We start from the raw sequence: 20,954 nt of genomic DNA on the forward strand, positions 1-20,954 counted from the left end.
TCCCGGTGCCCCCGCGGCGGTACGGGAGGAATGAGGCGGAATTCTGCCCGGCAACTAAGTACGTCACCGGGAGCCGGCTTGCTTTTGGGTAGAACGCAGAGGACTGTACACGGGGCTGAAATGAACCATCTGGGGACACAGCAGAACACAATAAAAGTTAAGGGCAAACAGCTGCCGCAGCACCGAGGAGGAAAGAGACAAGTGAGTGTGAGAAACCCCCAATTCCTGCCTATGAGCTCAAGGAACGCGACGCTCCGAGCGGCCGAGGCCGGCTTCCCTGTGCCTGCCGCGCATGCGCCCCTCCCTCCGGGCGCTCGGCTCCTGCCCGTGCGCGTCCTTCCCGCCCGCATCCAACGCTCGGGTCGCTTCTCCCTCGGGGCTTGGAGGTGGCGCGGGAATTGCACCAGGCTCTGTGCTTTGCTGCGGCACGTTTACAAATCGGCCGCGAAGCTTGGTGAGCGCGGATAGCGCAGCCAGCGTGTGAGGCCGCTGTGTCCTGAGTGCAAGTTGGGCTGCGCCACTTCCCGGCCCGGGCCAACAATTGATCCCTTATCCTTTCCTCTGGTCCACACTTCCTTCCTGTGTTTGACTGTGTTCCCCTACACTCACGGAGAAAGTTCTCTTGCTCACTGATTTCTTAGTTGCTTTCTTCTTAGTATCTCAGCATTCTGTTCCTTTCCTCTCCCTGTGTTATTTTTGTAGTCTTTCACACTGCAATAGGTTGGTTTCTTTTAATTTTCAAATACTTTTACCAAGATCTGCCCTGACTACTATTAAACTGTTTCTATGTCCTGTTCTTATTCTTTGAACTGCTCCTTCTTTGAACTACTGTCCTCTTTCAGTAGTCCAACTCATGGGATTTGGGTTCTTGGGTTTTCCACCCCTTCCAGCCTCTTATAGCACCAGGAAGCATCTCATTAATGGCAAACAGTTTTTAGAGTACAAAATTTTTAGGGTATAAACTTTCTTGGCTACACTTTGGATTGGTTACTCTGAAGCACAGAACCTGCTTACGGTGAAAAGCAGTGAGTAAGCTTTGGAAGAAGAGAATAATCAATAATGGACCTTTGGGTTTTAACACTGGACATTCCAAGAGTAATGTTGGTTCAAAAAACATTTTCCCACGTTTTATTTTAATGTCAAGATAGTGCCTGCTTAGCAGGCAGCTTTTTTACCTCTTTCTAGGATGAATGACCCACTTTACATGTTTGGGACTATGTGACATATCTGCCAGACACCTAGCCAGGCAAGAAAATAACATAAAATAATGAGAACCTGTAGCAAAATCAATGGAATCTTTTATATGCACATAAAATAACATTGTGATAAAAACATGAAAGGAACTTCTCTAGCCTAAGTGGGCAGAGACTTTAATTGTAGATGGTAACTGTATTGAAATATAGTGATGGAGTCACGACTAAGGGTTCCTTTAAAAAGGAAAAGAAAAATTAATCCCATGTCTGCCTATTGCTTTCACTGTTTTCCATCTCTGAATCCTCCATCACATAAAACAGGTGTGGGTTTATTGATGTTCTCCATCACTTATGTCTAAATAGCTTACCTCCTCTTTCATCTTTTCTGCCTTCCACTCCATCCTCCAAGAAATTCACTTGACTCTGCGTTGTTCCATTTTTGCAATCTTTGCATTATCCTTTGTTGCCTATTTGTAATATTGTCCCAGTTTACTGACAGGTCTGTATGCGAAGGCTTTGAGGCTCCATTATGATGTACTTGAGATTTATTGATTGTGGCTGCAATGTAGTAGTATCCATCAGCATTTACTGAGGTCACAATCATCTCCACCCTTTTACAGTGGGATCAGTGTAATAGAAGGCATAGATTGTTTTGGAAGTGAGATTTTCATTGCTGTTGAAAAATTCTGCTTGGAATCTGGCTATGCTGCTTTTCTATTAACATCCTTGTCCTTTATCCTATTCCCGCAATTCTTACTTAGCTCTGCATGCATGCACACACAGAACTCTTAATGGGCTTGTATCCTCTCTCTTTCTTCTGTCCCTTTGCCCCACACCTTTTTTCTTACCCAGTCTCAATCTTTTCCTCTGAGTTCTCACAGGTAAAAGTTGTTCCCTTACCAGCTTTGACAGTGATAGATTAAGGATGGAATTACTTATCTGCACCTTGTAATCCAAACAGAATCATAGTCTGCTGTTAGCAGTCCACAGGGGTTGCTGCTGAATACATTGGAATACGGGTAGCTGTGCTCAGTGAAGCTTCTCTCATCTTGAATATGTGAGAAAGAGGGAAAGAGAAACCCTGTGGATTTAAACAAAAAAACCCCCAACAACAGAGGATGATGTTCTTACCCTAGAAAAGTGTTTATTAGGGTAAATCCTGTATTTACCAGCTAAGGAGAAATAGAGCACTCTTTTTATTCACACATTTGATTTCTTCCTCAAATAAAGCAAGATTCCTGTGAGTGGACAGTGCCCCTTCTCTCATGTGAGCAGGATAAGTTGCCCTGACAGCCACAAGACCCTGAGGTTTGAACTCACATTCCTTTAGGCAGTGGTCACAAAACAGCAGATGAACTGCCCGTGTGCGGCTTTCATTTCATCGGGCTGCAGAAGGCAGCGATGGTGGAACTGCAGCTCCAGCAGGAGTGGCAAGGAATTTCAGGCACAAGGTAAGGCTGTGCAATGAGGATTAAACCAAGGTCGTACAGTCTTTCAGACTGATGCATGGTTTGTGTTTCAGGTTCTCGGGCAGTGCACAGGTTACTTCATTATCTCCTTCACAAAATATACCTGTAAAAAGTGATTTTTTGTGAAGCAGAATTCACTAGTATTCCTGGGACTTGTTTTTATAGTTATTCATGTATCAATGCAAACATTCCGGATGTGTTCAGAATTGAGTGGGTTACAATGTGTAATGTGAACATGCTGCCTAAGAAAAGCTACTGAGAAAGTACTGTAGCTTCTTTGGAGTAAGCCACGCTTCTCAGGAGGGCATTAATGTTGAGGAAAAGGAATTAGTAAGTCTTTCTGTAAGAAATCTCTTAAATACAAAGTATTTCATAAGTTCTTTTTAAAATCTTATGTTACTAAAAGGAAATAGTGTGACAAAACGGCACAGAAATATCGTGCAAATGGATGAATATTTAGAGGTCATACAGCTTTTTAAATCTGTATAGATTCTTACGGGATTGACTATGAATGTTTACTGATATGTCTGGAGAGCTTTGAAAAACTGCAAGAATGAATGTGTAAATTTTATTGTAGATTTGCATTCTTTAACACTTTCTCTAAGCAGTGGAATAAATATAAACATCATCTATTTTGAGGGCTACTTCATTTGGCATCCCCCAAAGTTGCCATTTGTTTCTCTGCAGAGTGGGGCCATTAGCACAGAAGTAAGAACTTGGATGCTTTCTCTGTAACTCTTGATAATGCTGTTATAGTTCCAGGTCTTCAGATTTTGCTCTTTTGTGGCAGGGACTGAGACACAGCTATGAAGGCTTTTTTTGGCTGAGAGTCAGTGCAGTGAAATGTAAGATGATTATAAAATGGTTGAATCAGCCAAAGGATTTGTTGGCAGTTACAACAACCCTTCTGACTGATCTGGCGTATCTGCCGTTTGTTTCTGATCTACTCTGTTGGGACGGTAGAAGTTAGAAATGGATGGCAGTTGTGGTATCAATGAAAAGCAGTAAATTACTGTATGTAGGGTATGTTCTTCTACAAGGCGTAAACTTGGTTTGAGTATTCTCATTGAAACTGTTATGTCCTCTTTTCTAATGAATATGGAATGAGGGAAAGATTTTTCAAGAATGCATTCAAATCCACAAGGAAAAAGATAAAAAGAATTTTCCGGGAATAATTATTCTGCATATGTCTGGAAAAATTCCAGCTCGGATCTTTATTTTCGTGTTCTTGCACATGGAAGCTAGGAAAAGCTTTGGGAACAAACCCTGAAATCTTTATTTGGTATAAACAACTTATCCCAAAGCATTTGATGTGGGCAGTTGATCAGGGAACTGGAAGTTCATACAGAAAGTTGCCTAGGTCTCCCCATGGGGGAGTGACTGTGACAGACTGAGGGCTTGCTGTGGTCTTGTGTGTGGCCTGAGTCTTTCTCAGCTGTGAGCACCATTGATGGAGCAATTGTGTTGCGCTCTCTTGCACAGAGCTGTGCACAGGGTGATTGGATGCTGGTAAGTGAGCACTGAGCACATTTCTGCATCACAGGGAAGGGGTTAGTCTGTCAAACATATGAATATGTGACATCTTTAAATGAGCTACCCACAATTCCAGCTTGCCAGGCATTATGTGGTGATGAGGACTATGACAGCAGCTGGGAATCTTTTTTAGGTTCTATAGCTGCTGTCTGCTTAGAAAGCAACTGCTAGGTTTACACTAATGCTGTATGTTGTATTAAAAACTGCAAATAATGAGATTCATTAAAAAATAAAAGATTATGTTTTGCTTAATATTCTGTTTGTGTTTTTATGCGTTGAATGCTCAAGGTTTTCTCTGCAGGCAGACATGACAGCTAGAATTTTTTTTCCTTTCCAGGGAATTTTTTTCCCTCAGAATCAGCCATGTGTTTCCAGGACCTGGAGTTTTAATGGAGCAAGGAGAAGAGAAATCTTTGAGACTCATAATTAAATTTCTCAAAGTTTACAATACTCTGTTTTCTATCCTCTTCACTTTTATAACAGGTTCAATTTTTAGACACAAACTTTTTCACCTTAATTATGTCCTTTCTATTAAAGTCAATTTATTATAGTGAATTTGTTATAATGAATTTATATTATAATAAAATATCTTCTGCTCTAAGCTTTTCAAATCCTCACTCTAATCATCTCTGATTCTTCCTGCTCTGGATTTCCTGTTCTTCAGATTATGAATTTCCGTGTTGTTCACCCTCTGGCCTCTGTCTCAGAGCTCTCTGTCCATTTATTTCCTACTTCAAAAGCAAGGCTCCTGCTCCTACCTTCCCAGTAGCTGTTCAGACCAGCTACTTCCTTTCCAATAGCTGCTGGCTTTCTTTCTGCAGCTATAGGGCCTTGGTTCCTACTTCTCATGGAGTCTTAAATTTCTGGGCTACACAGTAAACTGATAAAAATTCTGAACGAGAAGGATTCAGAGCTTGTAAAAATGGGATAAAAATTACGTGAGAGCCCTTCATTGTTACTTATTCTGTATTTTGTATTTCAATAGACTAGATGAAATTTTGGGTTAATTTTGACCTATCAGACCTTCAGTGAGAAATAATTTAAGTTCTATTGTATGTTACCTCTCTTTTGAGCATTCAAAATGAAGATGCTTTTGAACACTCCGATCCTCAACAGCCCCCAAAAGTCGTAGGCTCATTAAATCTTTGGGCAATTGTCTCTTCAGACTCTGCTTTGCAAAGAAGGCTCTCACATGTGAACAAGGAAGTTAATACATGCAGAGAGGAACAGCAAAACACTGGCTTTAGTAATGGAGATTGTTACAGAACATAATTGAACACTGACTGCAGCAAAGCTAAAAGGAGACTTGCATTACAATGACATAAAATCTTTATTTTTTCCCCCAACCTCTGATTTCAGCTGTCTGACTAAGAGCAGGTGCTGGGCAATAGCTCAATTTCAACAACCCATTGCAGCCGAAATGCTGTATCCAGCAAAATTGAAAATTGCTTTAAAGGAGGGGAATGCAAATGTTTTTAAGACAGAAAATGTTCATTCATCTGCAAAAGGAAGCATAAAATTAGCACAGCCACATAATTCCTATTCATTTCTATATTAAAGCCGTAATAACTGTGAGATAACTTGCTATTACCTATATTTTTTAGTATCTTTTCTAGTGATACTTTTTAAACTGCATTGAGTTGTGAAAATACAGGAAGAATTTGTTAATAATTAAATGTTATAATTAAAAAAATTCTTCCAGGCAAAGTTTCCAAAACTTGAAAATGTCTCCAAACCATTGCATATTCAGCAACCCAATGACCTTCCCTCCAGTAAGTAATGGCTGAGACTTTGATCTCTGGTCCTGTGCCTCTCATGACCTGTCTAGAGTCATAGAATGGTTTGGGCTGGAAGGAACATGAAAGATCTTCCACTAGACCAGGTTGCCCAGAGCCCCATCCAGCCTGGCCTTGAAATACTTCCAGGGATGAGGCATCCAGAGCTTCTCTGGGCAACATGTTTCAGTGAAGAATTTCTTCCTAATAGCTAATCAAAATCTACATTAATATAGAGTTACTGTATTCTTACGGCCTGAAGGCTTAAGTATTCATTTTTAATGCCAGCGTTGGGCTACTGTAGCACCAGTGAGACCAACTGTATTTTTGTACATGAACCATGAACTGCTTACAAGGCACCTCCCAGAGTTAAAAAGTGTTGTTGTGATATGAGTTGAATGATCTCATTAAGGCACTGACAAAATCCTGTCATTAGATTTTCCTAGTTGGGAGACTGAATGAGTTTGCAAAAGAAACATCTTTTCTAGCTGCATGTTCCATGGGCTTATTAGCTTAGATCTTCCTGTTAGTTCCATAGGCCTGTCAGTATTTATATCATATGATCCATTTATTGTTATAGTTCATGCAGTCCCTTCTATCTTTCTGGTGACTAGAGAAGGGACTCTAGTATTTGAATTAACTTCTGTCTTTAAAACTGCATCAACTTCTGTTGTTTTGTTTCTTTATTGACCAGAAGGGCAATAACCAGAAATGTACTTCGTCCCTTGTGAAGTAATTATCCCACATTAGAAGATCCCACAAGTCAGGGATTTCTAAAGGGTGCGTGTCTTTGGAAAAAGGAATCTACTAAAATGCTTTCTCAGAATGGAGAAACAGCATCTCAGGTACAAACCCATGTTAACAATTAGGGTCCAGGACCTAGAGGAAGTATTTTAATGCCCAGAATATGCTAAAGTCTGTGTGCTGCTCTCTGTCTCACCCATGGCTCCTGAGTGGTTTTAGAACAAGAATGTGCTTTAACTTCAGCTGTGATTGATTGAAATTGATTTATAAATAAAAGAATTAGTTCTTTATCCATTCACCATTTAAACGTCAGTCTAGGATTTTAGAGTCAAATGAAGGTGCTTTGTGCAATATGCTCATTTATAAAATTATTGTGGGTTAATTTGTGACTTCAGTGAACCTTTAGGCATGATTTTTTATGTTATTTTGTTAAGGAAGAACTTGTTGCAAATATTGTGCAATGCTGCAATTTTTAATTCCATAGCAATATGAGCTGTTTTGGACAGAATGTTGTTAATGTTTAGATAGTATAGCACAGACACTTTGCTAAAACTAAGTGGATTGCAGGAAAGGAGAACATGACCTGCATTACCAGTCTTCAAAAGTATTTAGTTTAGTCAGAAAAGGCAAAAGAAGCAAACAAGCAAATTTTGCATTGATGAAGGGATCGAACTGTGGAAGCAATCGCAGGACATTGGACAGTGTTGAGCTCAGGACTGGTGGATAGACTGTAAATATAAATCTTAGCTCAGCTTCTGCAACATGAACAGGTGTTATGGCCTCCAGTCCATTGATTCCCAAAATAAGACATTTGGGAAATTGCTGATCCATGAAACTCCATTAAGAGCTTGGCAGGACCCTTAAAGCATAAACTATTACTCATTTGTTGATTAAGGATTTAGTAATGGTAAATGGTGATTGGAAAAATCTTAAGAGTTAGTGACAGTCTGTTTATACAAACCCTTTTTGTTAAAATGCTAATTTCAGGAGGTGATGGTTTAGCTATGACTTCAGGATTTGTCTGTTCTTCCTTTTGAGTTGTAGCTGAGAGTAAACTGTATTTCTTCCCTAGCAATATAGAATACCAATATGAACAAGTAGTGCCTATTTTTTTATGTGTAAATATATTTTATGTCATCCAGTTGTTTCTCATTACAAACCATTGTATACGAATCTAAGGAAAGTATGTGTATTGATTATTTAAAAATTTGTTTTCAACATGATGGCTGAAGAGTTGTTTCAGAGTTTTGTTCATAACTTCTGTATTACAACAGGGAAGATAATTACGGAACACTTACTGTTCAGGGCAAAGAAGAAGATGTAGGATGCCAATTAAGAAAATTAAGGTAAATGTTTTTTGGGAAAATGCAGTTTTGCTCCTTTGCTTATGCATCTGAAAATTAAAACATCTTTCTTCACAAAATAGTACATTGCAGGGTAATGTGGTTTTGTTGTATTTGTCAAGTGTACTATAATCCACTCTCTACTGAAAGCCTGATTAAATTTTGTAGCAAATTCTGCTTTCTTCAGGCTTTATAGCAGTTTCTGTGACAATCTTAAAGACATTAAAATAAGAGCAATATGAAAATGAATAATTTAATATTTTGTATATAAAATGTTTTCTTATTTATTGTAACTTAAAATTTTGCATTTGTTTGCTGCATTTTGAGTCACAACTAGATAACTTCCACCTAACCGGAAAATTATGAAAAATTTTGTTAATTGGAAATGGGGCAATTCAAGAATTGGAGAAGGTTTGGAAGACACTTGGATGGGAAAAATAAGAATCTAAGAGAAGCACTGAAGATTCAGCAGTGGAAAAAGTTATGGTTTGATGATAATTGATAAAACAGTCATTTTATCTTTGGGCAGAGATTTACTTATATCGCATATGTATTTGAATTTTTTTTTCCCTTTAGTGATAGAGGCATGGAATACTGAAATTTGAACTTTTAAAGTGCAGTTAGGAAAAAAAAAGTAGTTTTAAATAAATTTTTTGAGAATTCTGAGTATAAGATCTCAGAATACAGAATTTGAGTATAGAATGTGAGTGTACCGGATATCTATATATTTGAACTGACCAAATGCGGATTTAGAATATCAGACACTGTAACCAAGAAAAGTAAAAATAGTATTTTGGAGGTATCTCTACCATTGTAACTTTTTCAGTTTAAAAGTAAGAGATATTTCTTTTCATCTTATCCATTACTATATAGCTGAAAATTTGCAGGCCAAATTAGGCACTCAGTGTTGCTCGTTCCAGAATGATTGAGGGAATAATGTGAAGAAGAACAGAAACAGGGACCACTGAGGTATTCAGACTTTTATGTTAGTGAAATATTCCCATTAATATTGTTGTAACTTGCTTTATTTCACATAATATGCTAAAAATAGTTTTTTACTCATTAGTGGCTGTGTTTATTTTCCTATTTGTTCTATAGTCCTATTTTTTTGTTAAAGCCCTGGATAAAATTTCAGCTTTCATGCTGTCCAATGCAGCATCAAAACATAAATCCTTGTAGCTTCAGGAATAGTAAGGACTTTGTTTATACAGCGATTTCTATGTCGATTCTCGAATTCCGTGGATCTTCGTTCAGGTTCCTGCAATACCGGGATTTCTGATCTGCTTCTGTAGCCTTGTGTTCTCCTGTAATGACGCTTCATTGCCACGTGAGGTCACCAGCTGCCGAGGAAACGCGACAAATAAACTCGCTCCGAGGCAATCCATTTTCCTTTGCTTTATTTAGAATACTTAAAAATCAATACATCCTTCAGAACCGTATATACATTGTGCAAAACCAAAGGATTTCTTTTGAACGCACAGCAGCTTCAGCAAAAAGTCTTCCTTGCAAGTTACTACAGAGTGAATATCTACAATGGCTTTAGAGGACATTTATTGGCTTCCCGGGCAGCACTGGGTAATCGCCGTGGCAGAGGATGGTGCTCTCTACAGTGGGATGGTGACAGGGTTTCAGCCTTTTTTTTGTCTGTGCTAAATTAGTGATAATAAAGCTAAATTGAATAAGGTGTTATTGCTGCAGGAAATCATTTGGAATACAGAAATGGAAAATAGCCTTCCTTTTTATTGCAGTAGTAATCAATGTTCTGACAAGATGTGGGGAAGATGTTGCCTAAAAGGATTTTCCACCTGCTTTAATCTTTGCTTTGAAAACAACACCACAACAACAACAACTGAGGTAAAAAGCATGAGCTTGGTGCCAAAGTTACTGAACAGGATTAGGAAGAAAGTGTTGAGCTCTGCCATAGGCTTACTGTTAGCTCGTCATTTCCTTGAGCTATGTCATAGGCTGACTATTGTCTAGTCATTTTCTCAGCTTGAGTCTCAGTTTCCTAAACATAACTCCAAATAAGATAGTCACTTCTCTGGTAAAGTTTTAGAATAAATATGTTTTGGTGGGATTTTTGATTTACTATTTTAACACTGGAAGTGTCAACAGCAGCATCACACCTGAATCTTGGTGTCCCCTTTCCTGAAATTCACATTGTTGTTTCTTGTGAGTATTCCATTCTTACTGTCCTAAATAGTTGTGTAACATTGCTAGTAAGCATGCCCTGTGTTTTAGAAGTGACGGCTTTTTAATAGTTTGTGAAGTTATCTCCATGTACGATTGGCACCAACTGATATTCCTGTCAAACATTTATCCAAAAATTCTCCTGGACTGGGCAAATTTAACAAATGATAAAGACAAGGATCAATTTACTGATCACCAAAATGCAGCAGGAGAGATGTAGGTTAAATACTAGCAAATACTTTTTAGTTATAACACTGATTAAGTTGAAAGAACAAACTGCCAAATGAAGTTGGGTAATTGCCATCACTACAGATTTTCCATCACTAGAGATTTTCCAGGCTATGAGTATGCACCCATTTAGCAGGGATGGCTTAAAAATAATGCAGTCAGTTTTGCCACAGTTCAGAACTTGGACTGAATGACTCATTAAATGCATGTTTTATCCCAAATATTTTTTTAATTTTTTCCCACTTTACCCTTGCTAGGGATAAAGCAGCAGGGATGTCAGCAAAAGAGAGTAACATTTTCTCTCAGCATGTGCCAAGCCTACATGAAATAAGAAACAAGTTGTAGTGAGAGAGAAGAAAGCCCAGATTGATGTGACCTTTATTATTTTAACAGTGTCTTTCAGCACAGTTACAGAGTTGCAGGATTGCAGAGAACAGAGCTGGAGTATAAAATAACATAAATAAATAGAACAGGAGCCAAAGCAGTCAGCAGGAGGTGGTTGGAATTGGGCAGTGAAGGATGGGTGAAGGGTTTGCATTGGTCAAAGCCTTTATGATTCAGCCACCAGAGTTGCAAATTCTGGAGAAGGGAAAGAATTTTTAAAAATATTAAAAAAAGAAAATATAAAGAAGGAGGAAGACTATTACTATGATTACAGTCACTGGTGTAGAAGAAACATCACAATAACAGAAGAGCAAAGAAATCCAAGTTAAGTGAGGGGAAAGTATGACTTGGGAAATCTTACAGTGAAATGAAAGGATTTTTTGAGGGTAAGGGAGAAATGCAATACATGCCAGACTGTCAAGACTGTCCACTGCTATTCATCTGAAGAACCTGATTAGTTCCCTGTTATTCCTTTGTAAATCTCAATGGGATGAAGGCATGAACTAGAAATTTAATCTTGCAGTGAGATAAATTTCCTTTATATCAGAGTTTGGCAAAGAGAATCATTAATGAGTCTTTCAAAGTATTCGTGTCCCTATATTATAATTATATTGCATTTAAACTCAATTTTGTAATGGCAAATTGACTGAAAATGACAGATTGCAAAAACAGAAGACTCATACCAACCTACATAGCAACCTTGACCAGGATTTTACCCTATGGCTTTTATTAATGTTACATCCATAATATTTACATAAATGTATCTATCTGAAGTTTGGAGTTATTTTATGCTTTAATGTCTTTCAGCATGGAGATGAAGCATGGAAAAAGCACATTTGTATCCTGGTGAATAGCTGCCTGGTTATAATTCCCAACTCCATCTAACCTTGTAACAGTTACATGTGAGAATACCTTGCACAGTTGTATGTGCCTCAGAGCGTTAAAAATGACAGACTGGAGGGAATCCCAAGAAGGGTAACAAAGATGATAAAGGGATTAGAGGGTATGCAGAGAGAGTGGTTTATGGGTTTAACATAATCAGCTGAGAGAAAAATGGCAAATAGGGGAGGCAGTCGTCTGTAAAGGCTTAAGAAAAAATTACTGAATTTTGACATAATGAAGAGTAATTTCTGGCAATGAAGAATGATAGAAGAGGAAAATTAGGCATTTTAAAGCATATTCTAGTGTTCAGTTAGAAAATACTAAACTCTAAAACAGTGAGATCTTAACTGACTGTAGTGTACCAACAGATAGCACTTTTGATGGCGTGTCTAAAAAACGTTACCAAATGCTGACAAACCAGACTGAGAAATGAAAGTGTCAGAGGGTTTAAATTAATTCCAAATTTATCCACTGCTTTGAAAGATGTAAATCCAAATTAGGATTAGTGATGCAGATTAGTTAACACAAAACATGTATAAATACCGTACATGGTGGGTACATAGATTGAAAGGGTTGCAAACTGAATTTAAGAGATAACATAAAGTGCTTGTGATAGAAACCCTAACTATTCTGGGCAGAGAAGGAGAAAGGCTATAATTATTAAATCACGGTGTGAATAAATTCTGCAGAAAGAAACATGAACTGCAAAAAAGGGAAAACTAACTATGCATATACAGTTAGAACAAGTTGTCATTTTTGCTTCAGCTAAATTAAATCCTTTTTATAATAATTTGTATCTGGAAAAGGCTATTCAGACTTGCAGTCAAATATTTTCCCTAGTACATTTTGATAGTGGTATTATCGCTTAATGGCAATAAATTTCATGGGTGCTTTCTGATAGCCAGCAAACCATAACATACTCCTTCATGAATAATTGCTACATGACTTATACTTTTCCCAGGATTTTCAAGATGTTCCATTTGAATGATCTTGTAAATTAGTTCACTGTTTGTTTTTGTATGAAGGTTAGCCCGACCGCAGGTGGCTTGTGGAGACACTTACAGAGGGTATTCATATATGCAAAACTTCTGAGATAAGGCACTGTATATTAGCCCTTGCCTGCTGGTCGTTCTTGTAAATGTTTTTTGCCTGTGGCCTGTTAGTGAGGGAATCCTTGTGATCAACTACATCCTCATTTCCAGTTGTAGTTATCCTTCCAAACAAAGTTAAGTTATGTCTTTGCACAAATAATAGCTTTAAATTACAAGGATTTAGACTGTTTTGTCATGTAAAATAATTTACTAGCTATCTTGTGTGAAAGCTCTGACTCAAAATGAGAGGATTGTTCCACTGTGTTCAGTAGTGTTTAGTAGTATATACCAGCCTAATGCATACCCTCTAGTATTTTACTGAAATGACAGATGTAACATGTTGTAGGCTTATGATTTCTCTCATCAGATTATGGGTTTTTTACATTATCTTTGAAACAGCAAATCTGTTCAGGAAACTTCATAATTAATGACTTACAGTAATTTATTTTAGAAGATACAAGAGCACAAAGTGGGAAAAGAAAAGGAAGATCTCCAAAAGACTTTTCTTTTTTTGTCATGACTTTTACCTGTGGCAAGGTCATGACTTAATAGTTGTAATTTTGAATGCTTAATATCACATTTTTATAACACTAAAGGAAATAATGGAAACATTTAAAATATTTGCAGAAGTTGAGCTGTATCAAGGATAATATTCTGATTTACTGGGATAAAAATTTGGATTTGTTCTGCCTACATTGCATGATCTTTGAAAATTCTCTGTGTACTTTCTCACGTCTATTGATATCAGGAAACTGAAAGGCATGACGTGCATGTCCAATGCTAATACACAAAATACATTAAAAGCAACATTATGAGCAGAAATTTTCATTTCTCCTCTTTCTTTTAAATATTCTCCTGAAGTTGGCAGAGCTGCTTCAGCATCGCTTTCCAGTCCTATCTGGAAGCTAATATGGTAATGTTGTCAGGTAACCTGCCCTTTGCCTGCAATTTTTTTCAGGTTCATCACCTTCTATCCCCATTGGTGAAATATGGAGGGAGTTTGGCACCACACAAAAGATGATGTCTTACATGAACTGACTGCAAGTTGTCAATTGTTTGAAACTGGCACATCAGCCACAAATGAGAAATCATGATCGGACAAGAGGTAAAATGCTGAAACTCTTTCAGAGCTGAATGGTCTTGCAAGAATGAGAAAAGTTTTAAAGCAAGAGACTTAAGAGGAAATTTGTAATGTGAAACTCTAGCTAGAAGAAGGCTGATTAGGTTGGAATTAATGTTTATTTTGATACACCTGAGAAAGTTGGCTCTGTGGTGTTAAAAATCCCTGGAGATCAGTTCTTACAACTGCTGTGGGCTCCTGAGGGACAACATTCAAGGGCCATCAGGAGAATTAACATTAACCCCTGTGAAGGATCATTTAGTGTTGTATGAAGCTGGTGCTTGAAACAAGGTGTAAAAGGGATACCTGACAATTCAGTTCCAGGGAAACAAACAAACAGTTTGAAACGAAAATACAGCATTGCAATACTGAATATGAATGTGATGTACATTTGTGGCTTTATGTTTCTTTACATATGCAGTTATATTCTGGAATTGGATGTATGAACCAAAGGAGAAGCTGTGAAGTGTTTGTCCTCCTCATCCTTTGGTTACAGTCCCAACTGTTAACTTTGAATGTATTTCAAGCCTTTTTGGTGGAACAATTTGCTGTTGAAGTCAAATTTAAGAAATAGAAAAGAAAATTGGTAGTGTTGTACAGTAGGGATATGGTCAGAAGGAACAGAAGAAAAAAAGCACATCATTCTCTTCTCATTATCAAGTTTAAATTCAGAGTAATTTCATTTTAAAGTTAAGGAACAGTAAAAGTTGCAGAAGAAAGAGATAAGGAGAAGAGGAATTTCATTTTGCTTTATTATTATGTATTGGCTTTCAAGCATTGTTTCAACTTTAAGAAAAAAAATTATGGTCAATATTAAGTAGAAACGTTAATGCTGTATTCTTTTGTATAAGGCAAAATCATTCTGCAATATAAGTCTTTTATTCCAGTTGAGACTGATTTTGATTTGATTTGCAGTCTTTTGGAGTGGTTGAAAATTTATCTAATGTGAGGTTGGTGAATCAGCTGTAAGCTTACTTACCTGAATCAAGTTTTCTTTTGAAAATCTTGCCCCGTGATTTTAGTACTACTGTCCCTAATTTTAATGTATATAAGGAAGACCCATGTAACAAAGAATAATGAATCATATTATATTATAATGAAATTTAAAATAATGATACCCATGTTGGATTCAGCAGCACTGCTAAAGTTTAGCAGGAGCTTCTGCAAATGCTTCACAATTGCTCCTCTGCAACCATAATGTAGTCATGATCTGAGAGATTAAGGGGCTTTGGTCTAGGAACAGGGGAATAGTCACTGATATGCACTGTGTTCTACAATTGAGACAATTCAGCTGATATATCACCTGCCTAATATGTCAGTGACTGATTTTGTGTTACTTTTTTTTCAGCTTCTGAATTAGGAGAGTATATTAGTTAACTGCATTCTGATTTTTATTTCTTTTTTAATTGCCCTTTTTTTTTGAGACTTTTTACAAATCTCAGAGATTAGGTAACACAAAAGGAAATGGGGGGGTTTAGGTATTTTTTAGCTTTCAGTTTATGATATGGCTTATCAATATGGCGAAAACTTAGCAACTGCCTACTCTCTAGGTCACAAACGTCTGCTAGTATCTCCTACAATGAGGAAAGCTTTAGTTTAGAATCACATCTCTTCATGTCTCTTCCAGTGTGCCTCACTCTCACCTCCCAGAAAGAGGAATAAGGAGAACCTTTTTATGTGTGTTATAAGCTGGTTCATCCCAAGGGGGAATAGAAGTTTTTTGCTGTGAGAGGAAAAGTTGTTCTTTTCTTGTGTTTCTCATATTCAGCAAAAGGGAGTGACAAGCTTTCTTAGCTGTGAAAACCCACATAAACACTAGCATAAACTGGATAGACTGTTATAGTAGAGAAGAAATTCTGTAGCAAAGTGGATGTACATTGAATTTTAAGACCATTGCTTTGCTAAGTCATGCATTACTTTCCTGCCAACTAATCATCAAGCAGAAATTATGGTACTCAGTTGTTTTTTTTTCTTTCTAAGTTTTGTAGTCGAGCCTGGGCCTTTGAACTCCCAGTGTCTTGATCCTCACTCCACTGATAACAGACAAATTAAACTAGTTGAAGTAGAATTTGGATCGGTATTTAGTCCTGCGCTGTAGTGTGCCTGAACCACAGCCCGGGTTCTTGCCCCCTCTAGTGTCAGAAATCGGCAGCTAAGGCCTCCAAGCAAGACATGGCAAATGTGGCAGGACTTGGCATTTCATTAAACCCAAACTGTGCCCTTCAGAAGGTCACAGCCTCCAGTGATTCCTAGGTTTCCTCAGTTCTTGTATGTAAGAGTGATATTCGAATGTTACTGTCAAAGTTTACTCCTCTAATCACATACCCTCAGCGCCAATTTTACCATCACCGTCCTTGTCTCCAGCAGCCAGAAGAGCCTTCGTTTCTTTGTCTGATAGGTCTCTTCCTTCTGGGGTAAAGCCTTTCAGTACAAACCTAAAGAGGAGGCATGGAGAAAAGGAAAGTTTAGTTTTTGTTTTTTCCCCAGAACAGTTCCACTGGATATTTGTTTGTAATGCTGATTTGATATTCAAGTTGGAGTCCAGGGTTGTATCTTCTGTTGCTGACCTTCTTTAACATTCAGGAGAAGCACTTTATTCGTAAACTGCATTTGGCTGAAAAACTATTTGTAAGGTATTGACCAGTCATGTGTTTAAAGGATCCTGCAATCGAAGTTACAATTAGGGATCTCCAACACACTTTAGAACATATGCTCAGGAAACAACTCACATTACACACAAATACGAGTCAAGAGCTTGAACTGTATGTTACTACCTGGAGTATTGTAAAAAAAAAAATAAACAACCCACAGGAAATTAGATTCTTAAGATGTGGTTATTTGAGAAAGGACGTATCTTTACTTACTTCAGTTCTTCCTCTTCAATGAAGCCACTTCGATCTTTATCCAGAATATGGAAAACCTTCTTCACATCTTCTGGGCTCTTCTTTTTCAATCCTACCATCTCGAAAAACTTCTTGTAGTTAAAAGATTCAGCCGCTACAAGAGATGAAAACCAGAGAACCGCTTAGGAAAATCATTGAAACATACACCACCACATACCCATGATTTTCTTCCATGCTGCTGTTTGTCCTGTCCTGGGAGGAACAGTAGAGGCCAGCTGTGGTAGGAGCTGAATGTATATAGTGTAATCGTCCACGCTTCGTAGGTGCTAATGGAAATAAACAAAGGGAGAGAGGGGCAGTGTCTCTGTTTCGCGGATGAAGAGCTGAACTACAAGGGGGATGAGACTTGCTCAAGGTCATACAAGAAGTTTATGATAGGGTTGGGAACTGAGTTCTAACCTACTTGGACTCATTTCAGTGCCTCAAACTTTTTTTAATTTTTTTTTAATTTTTTTTTTACACCATAACAGACATCTGAGAGCAGACTGTACTAGACTACTTTCACTTTTTGACATTTCCACCCCTGGGGAAAAATATCCAAAAAGCTCTTGCTCAACCATGGAGTCCAACATTCCAAAAGTGTTTCGGAGCACACGTCTTTTTCACCTCTGTTTCGGTTTTTTTTCTGGAGACTTACTAGAAATCAATGTTGCACTTCGACCGCTAAAGGTCTGTGCAATCGTGCTGTGTGAGCTCAGACCCTGCAAAGGAGTGCTGTACGGCTCTGCCTGCAAGACCTTGTGACGAACGGACTTCGGGGAGGAAAAAAATCCCAAGCAACCCCGAGCCCTTGAAATCGGAGCCGAGATAAATAAATCAGTTTACCTGCTCCACCTCTTCTGTCGTTTAACCGCACCCGCCTTTGTCCCACCCAGGTAGCCTAATGATTGTGATGTGGATTAGAAATCCGATAGTGACCTCCAAAACCTGCGGTGGACGGTTTTTGTTTTCCTTCCCCATGCATTCTTATTCCCGCCGCATTAAATTTCCCTATTACATAAAATCAAGGAGGTTCAGTCTTTCGTGATCTGCCTGACTGAGATCTGTCATTAGTTGCTGCTAATTGCATCTGCTCCGGGACTTGGAGATGGCCACAGAACAATGGAAGCTAATGAGTAAAACAGCTGCTCAATCGAGCAAAGCAGTTTGTCAGTCCTTCAGACTCTCCGGCTGCTGAGATGAGTAGGACTCAGCGGGTTTTGCGCTTCTGTCTGTTCGAGAAGGTCATCGCACAGACCAGGACAGACAGAGACGGCTCTCCGTCTTGGTGCGGTCAGCCAGGTAGTTTGCGGGAGGGGGCGGGGAACGTGCATCCGGGAGTACGATTTCTGGCTTTTCTTTGAGAGCAACCTAAACTACCTGAATCTCTGTAAGCACGAAGAGGATTTGCTGTCAGTTTTAGGGGTCGCGATGAATGAGAGGGGTAGGGAATATCTGAAGCCCGGAGGAGTCTTGAGAGGGAAGTGTGGACCGCTGCAGCTATTCGCCCTGCAGAGAGCTTCTGCAGTCGAGCAATGCACCCGGTTGCTCTACTGTTGCCTTCTGCTCCATCCCGAAAAGCAAAGTCCGCCCGGGAATTCTGCATAAGAATGGTTTCTTTTCTCCTTGAAGTGGAAACAGGGTTCTGTAATACCTGAAACTGAATTTCAGCAATGAGTGGGAGGCTGCCGACATCCACTGCTGACTTCCCCATCCCACATCAACATATAATGCAGCCTGGTTCGCCGAGGGTTTTGTTCCCTTTGAAAGCATCTTCTCGGTGGAAGCAAGGTCTATCCACAGTTACTGTTACTTTTCTTTAAAATAAGTATTTCACTTCTGTAACGTGCTGGACAACTTTGCTGAGGATGCAGCTTTGTACTTCATAAACCTGTCAGAGGCATTCACTGCACTTCTGAAAACACATCCTCTGTGGAAATTTTGTCTGTCCAGTTCCTCTAATCTTCCCATAGCTTAAATAAATGCACTGCTATCCTAAGCTGAAGAGATGAAAGGGGGAAAAGAGGGAAGAAAAGAAGAAGAAAACCACTCACCTGAAAAGGCTCCCACAGCCTTCTTGATATCCTCAGCGCTGAGCACGTCAGTCATAGCCATCCTGCAACTGTTTGAACAGAGAAGCAAGTGCGAAAAGATTAAAAAGTGCTTTTCTCATCATTTCTGCTCATATGACCAAAGCTGCAGTGCTGTGTGGGGATGGCACACCGGGAAAGGCTGGACTCGTGCCAGCTCTATAGCTCTGCGTGGATAAGTGCCGTGGGCTGTCGCTCTCCAGTTTGCAGAGCACCAAGTAGTCCACAGACACGAGGGTTCAGCTAAAGGGAGGGCATGGGGATGCCATTGCAGGGACTGGGGTGGGGGAGGACGCGAGTGGGGGTCGCTCCCTGGGAGGCTGTAGCCTAAGCCTTACTGGAGCAGTGCCAGACTCTGCTGAGATACCAGACGGAGAAAGAGTTTTGCCAAGGTCAAGTCCTCCGGTGCGGTGGACAAACTAGTGGTGCAGAGCAGAGTCTTTTCCTTTAGTAAGTCAGAAGGAGCTTTACCAGTTATGTTCGGTGATGGGTAAGGAACTGCAGCATATGCCAAGCTTCAAGCTGCTCTTCAGGTCGAGAAGCAAATGTAATGTAGCTTTTGAACATTTGCCTTATCGTTCAAACACTTTAAACATCTCCCCCTTCTCCCTTCCCCCTCCCCGTCACATACATATTCCTTTTAGACCTCGTTTCTTTCGGGCCAGTCCATATTAAGCATCATCCTCGCTGAATTAATTATCACATCCCTGCGAATCCTACAGATCCCGTTTGTAATGCACAATATGCTGCAGAATCTTCTGTGATATATGATGAAACGAGATGCAAGGTGACAACATTCTCGTGCGGAGCTCCTGTGCGGTAGTGGGCTTCTCAGGCGGAACTGGGCACTCCCCGGCAGCGTCAAAAAAAAAGAGATTTAGGATTTGTAATGTGTTTTCTAGGGTTGTTTCTTTTTCTCCAAGAATCTCTGCCCATTTTTCACATTAAACATGACAAGTAGTCCAACTTGCTCTCAGAGTTTGGGCAGGAGCCATTAGGCTGAGATAGCCAAGGTTCGGGCCCAGTAGTAGGGCAGATCTCTGCAAGAGTATTGGCATCGGTCCTTCAGGAGAGACGGGGGAGGACAGAGTGATGGCAGCGAGATCCCCGGGCGCGATCCGCGGGTACGACCCGGTCCCGCTGCCACGATCACACCTTTCCTCTGAACGGGGCCGCTGGAGAGCGGCCTCGAAGAGGGGGCGGCTGGTGCAGAGCCTCGGGTCGCGCTGTCAGTAATTGCTCGGTGCTTTTAAAAGTACGAACCCCATCCTTTTTTCCCCCGGCCCAAGTTCAGCTATAATGGGTGAGTCATTACCATGCCACTTAGCGCAGAAGGACGGAGGAGGAGGTGACATTGGGGTCCCCCACCCTTTTTTTTCCCCCATTTTCTTTTTTAAATAGCATCCCTTCATTGTGGGAGGGACTGTCATTTTTCTCTCCTTGGAAGTCCCCCCCTCACTCCTTTTCCGTGTATTTCCGGAGGTACGAGAGACGCTTAGTTTTGTCCAAGGACAAACAAGGAGATGGATGGGGGAGCCGAGTCCCTCTCCCTGGTTGAACGCATTCTTCCTTGATCTACAGGGAAAGACGAGCTGAGCGCCGGATCGCTGAACCGAGATAAACCGGAGCCCCACAGAAACGCTTCGTGCACCTTCCCGCATGGGTCGCTCTTGCTCAGCAACCCCTCATGTTTCGGATGTGGGAGGTGGAAGGGTGCAGTAAAGACAGTAGTCGGGGTACTCGGGTCTCGCTGTAGTGGTGTTCAGCTTCTTGATGAGTTGAAACGCCTCCTGTAGCACGGGTTAAGACCCTATCGTTAGTCTGTAGGTTAAGTGTAGACCAATCAATATACAGCTATTTGCCAGAGATCAATGTGCCAGATCTTACGTCGTTGACGTCCCTTTACTTTTCCTTAACTGGGGGAAGAGAGAAGAATCCTTTCTTGCTCCCAGTGCAGGCGCCGCCAGCTAGATACTACATTGCCCTCCTCTGTTTCGGGCAGCACTGGTGCGATCTGAAGAGGAGCTGGG

The 20,954-nt window shown here is 39.9% G+C and overlaps 2 protein-coding genes across 3 annotated transcripts in view; one reads left to right on the forward strand and one right to left on the reverse strand.

The window, feature by feature from the left end:
* The first annotated feature begins 41 nt into the window (after positions 1–41).
* NCF4 (neutrophil cytosolic factor 4) overlaps positions 42–20,954 on the forward strand; it is a 56,156-nt gene continuing 35,243 nt past the window's right edge. The window contains exons 1-3 of one of the 2 annotated variants that reach the window (XM_071551697.1): positions 42–201; positions 2,524–2,644; positions 13,791–13,937. The gene's annotated coding sequence lies outside the window, so the exon portion shown is untranslated. The remainder of the gene's footprint in view (positions 202–2,523; positions 2,645–13,790; positions 13,938–20,954) is intronic. The other variant, XM_071551698.1, reaches the window with a different exon arrangement.
* On the reverse strand, positions 9,438–19,053 carry PVALB (parvalbumin). The gene is made up of 4 exons (XM_071551704.1): positions 18,889–19,053; positions 16,817–16,949; positions 16,278–16,387; positions 9,438–11,054 (listed from the first exon to the last, which is right to left on the reverse strand). The coding sequence occupies exons 1-4, from the start codon at positions 18,947–18,949 to the stop codon at positions 11,026–11,028; spliced, it is 333 nt and encodes a 110-aa protein (XP_071407805.1). The 5' UTR covers positions 18,950–19,053; the 3' UTR covers positions 9,438–11,025.

This window comes from Pithys albifrons, chromosome 3, assembly GCF_047495875.1.
Source record: "Pithys albifrons albifrons isolate INPA30051 chromosome 3, PitAlb_v1, whole genome shotgun sequence".
Lineage (NCBI taxonomy): Eukaryota > Metazoa > Chordata > Aves > Passeriformes > Thamnophilidae > Pithys > Pithys albifrons.

What these genes read in the sequence shown, in the direction of transcription:
- PVALB (XM_071551704.1), bottom strand. Translation starts at nt 18,949, where the DNA reads ATGGCTATGACTGACGTGCTCAGCGCTGAGGATATCAAGAAGGCTGTG. An exon ending in GGCTGTGGGAGCCTTTTCAG is followed by an intron (nt 16,950 to 18,888) that starts GTGAGTGGTTTT and finishes CATCTCTTGTAG; the next exon opens with CGGCTGAATCTTTTAACTAC. An exon ending in TGGTAAAATTGGCGCTGAGG is followed by an intron (nt 11,055 to 16,277) that starts GTATGTGATTAG and finishes TCCCTTCTCCAG; the next exon opens with AATTTGCAACTCTGGTGGCT.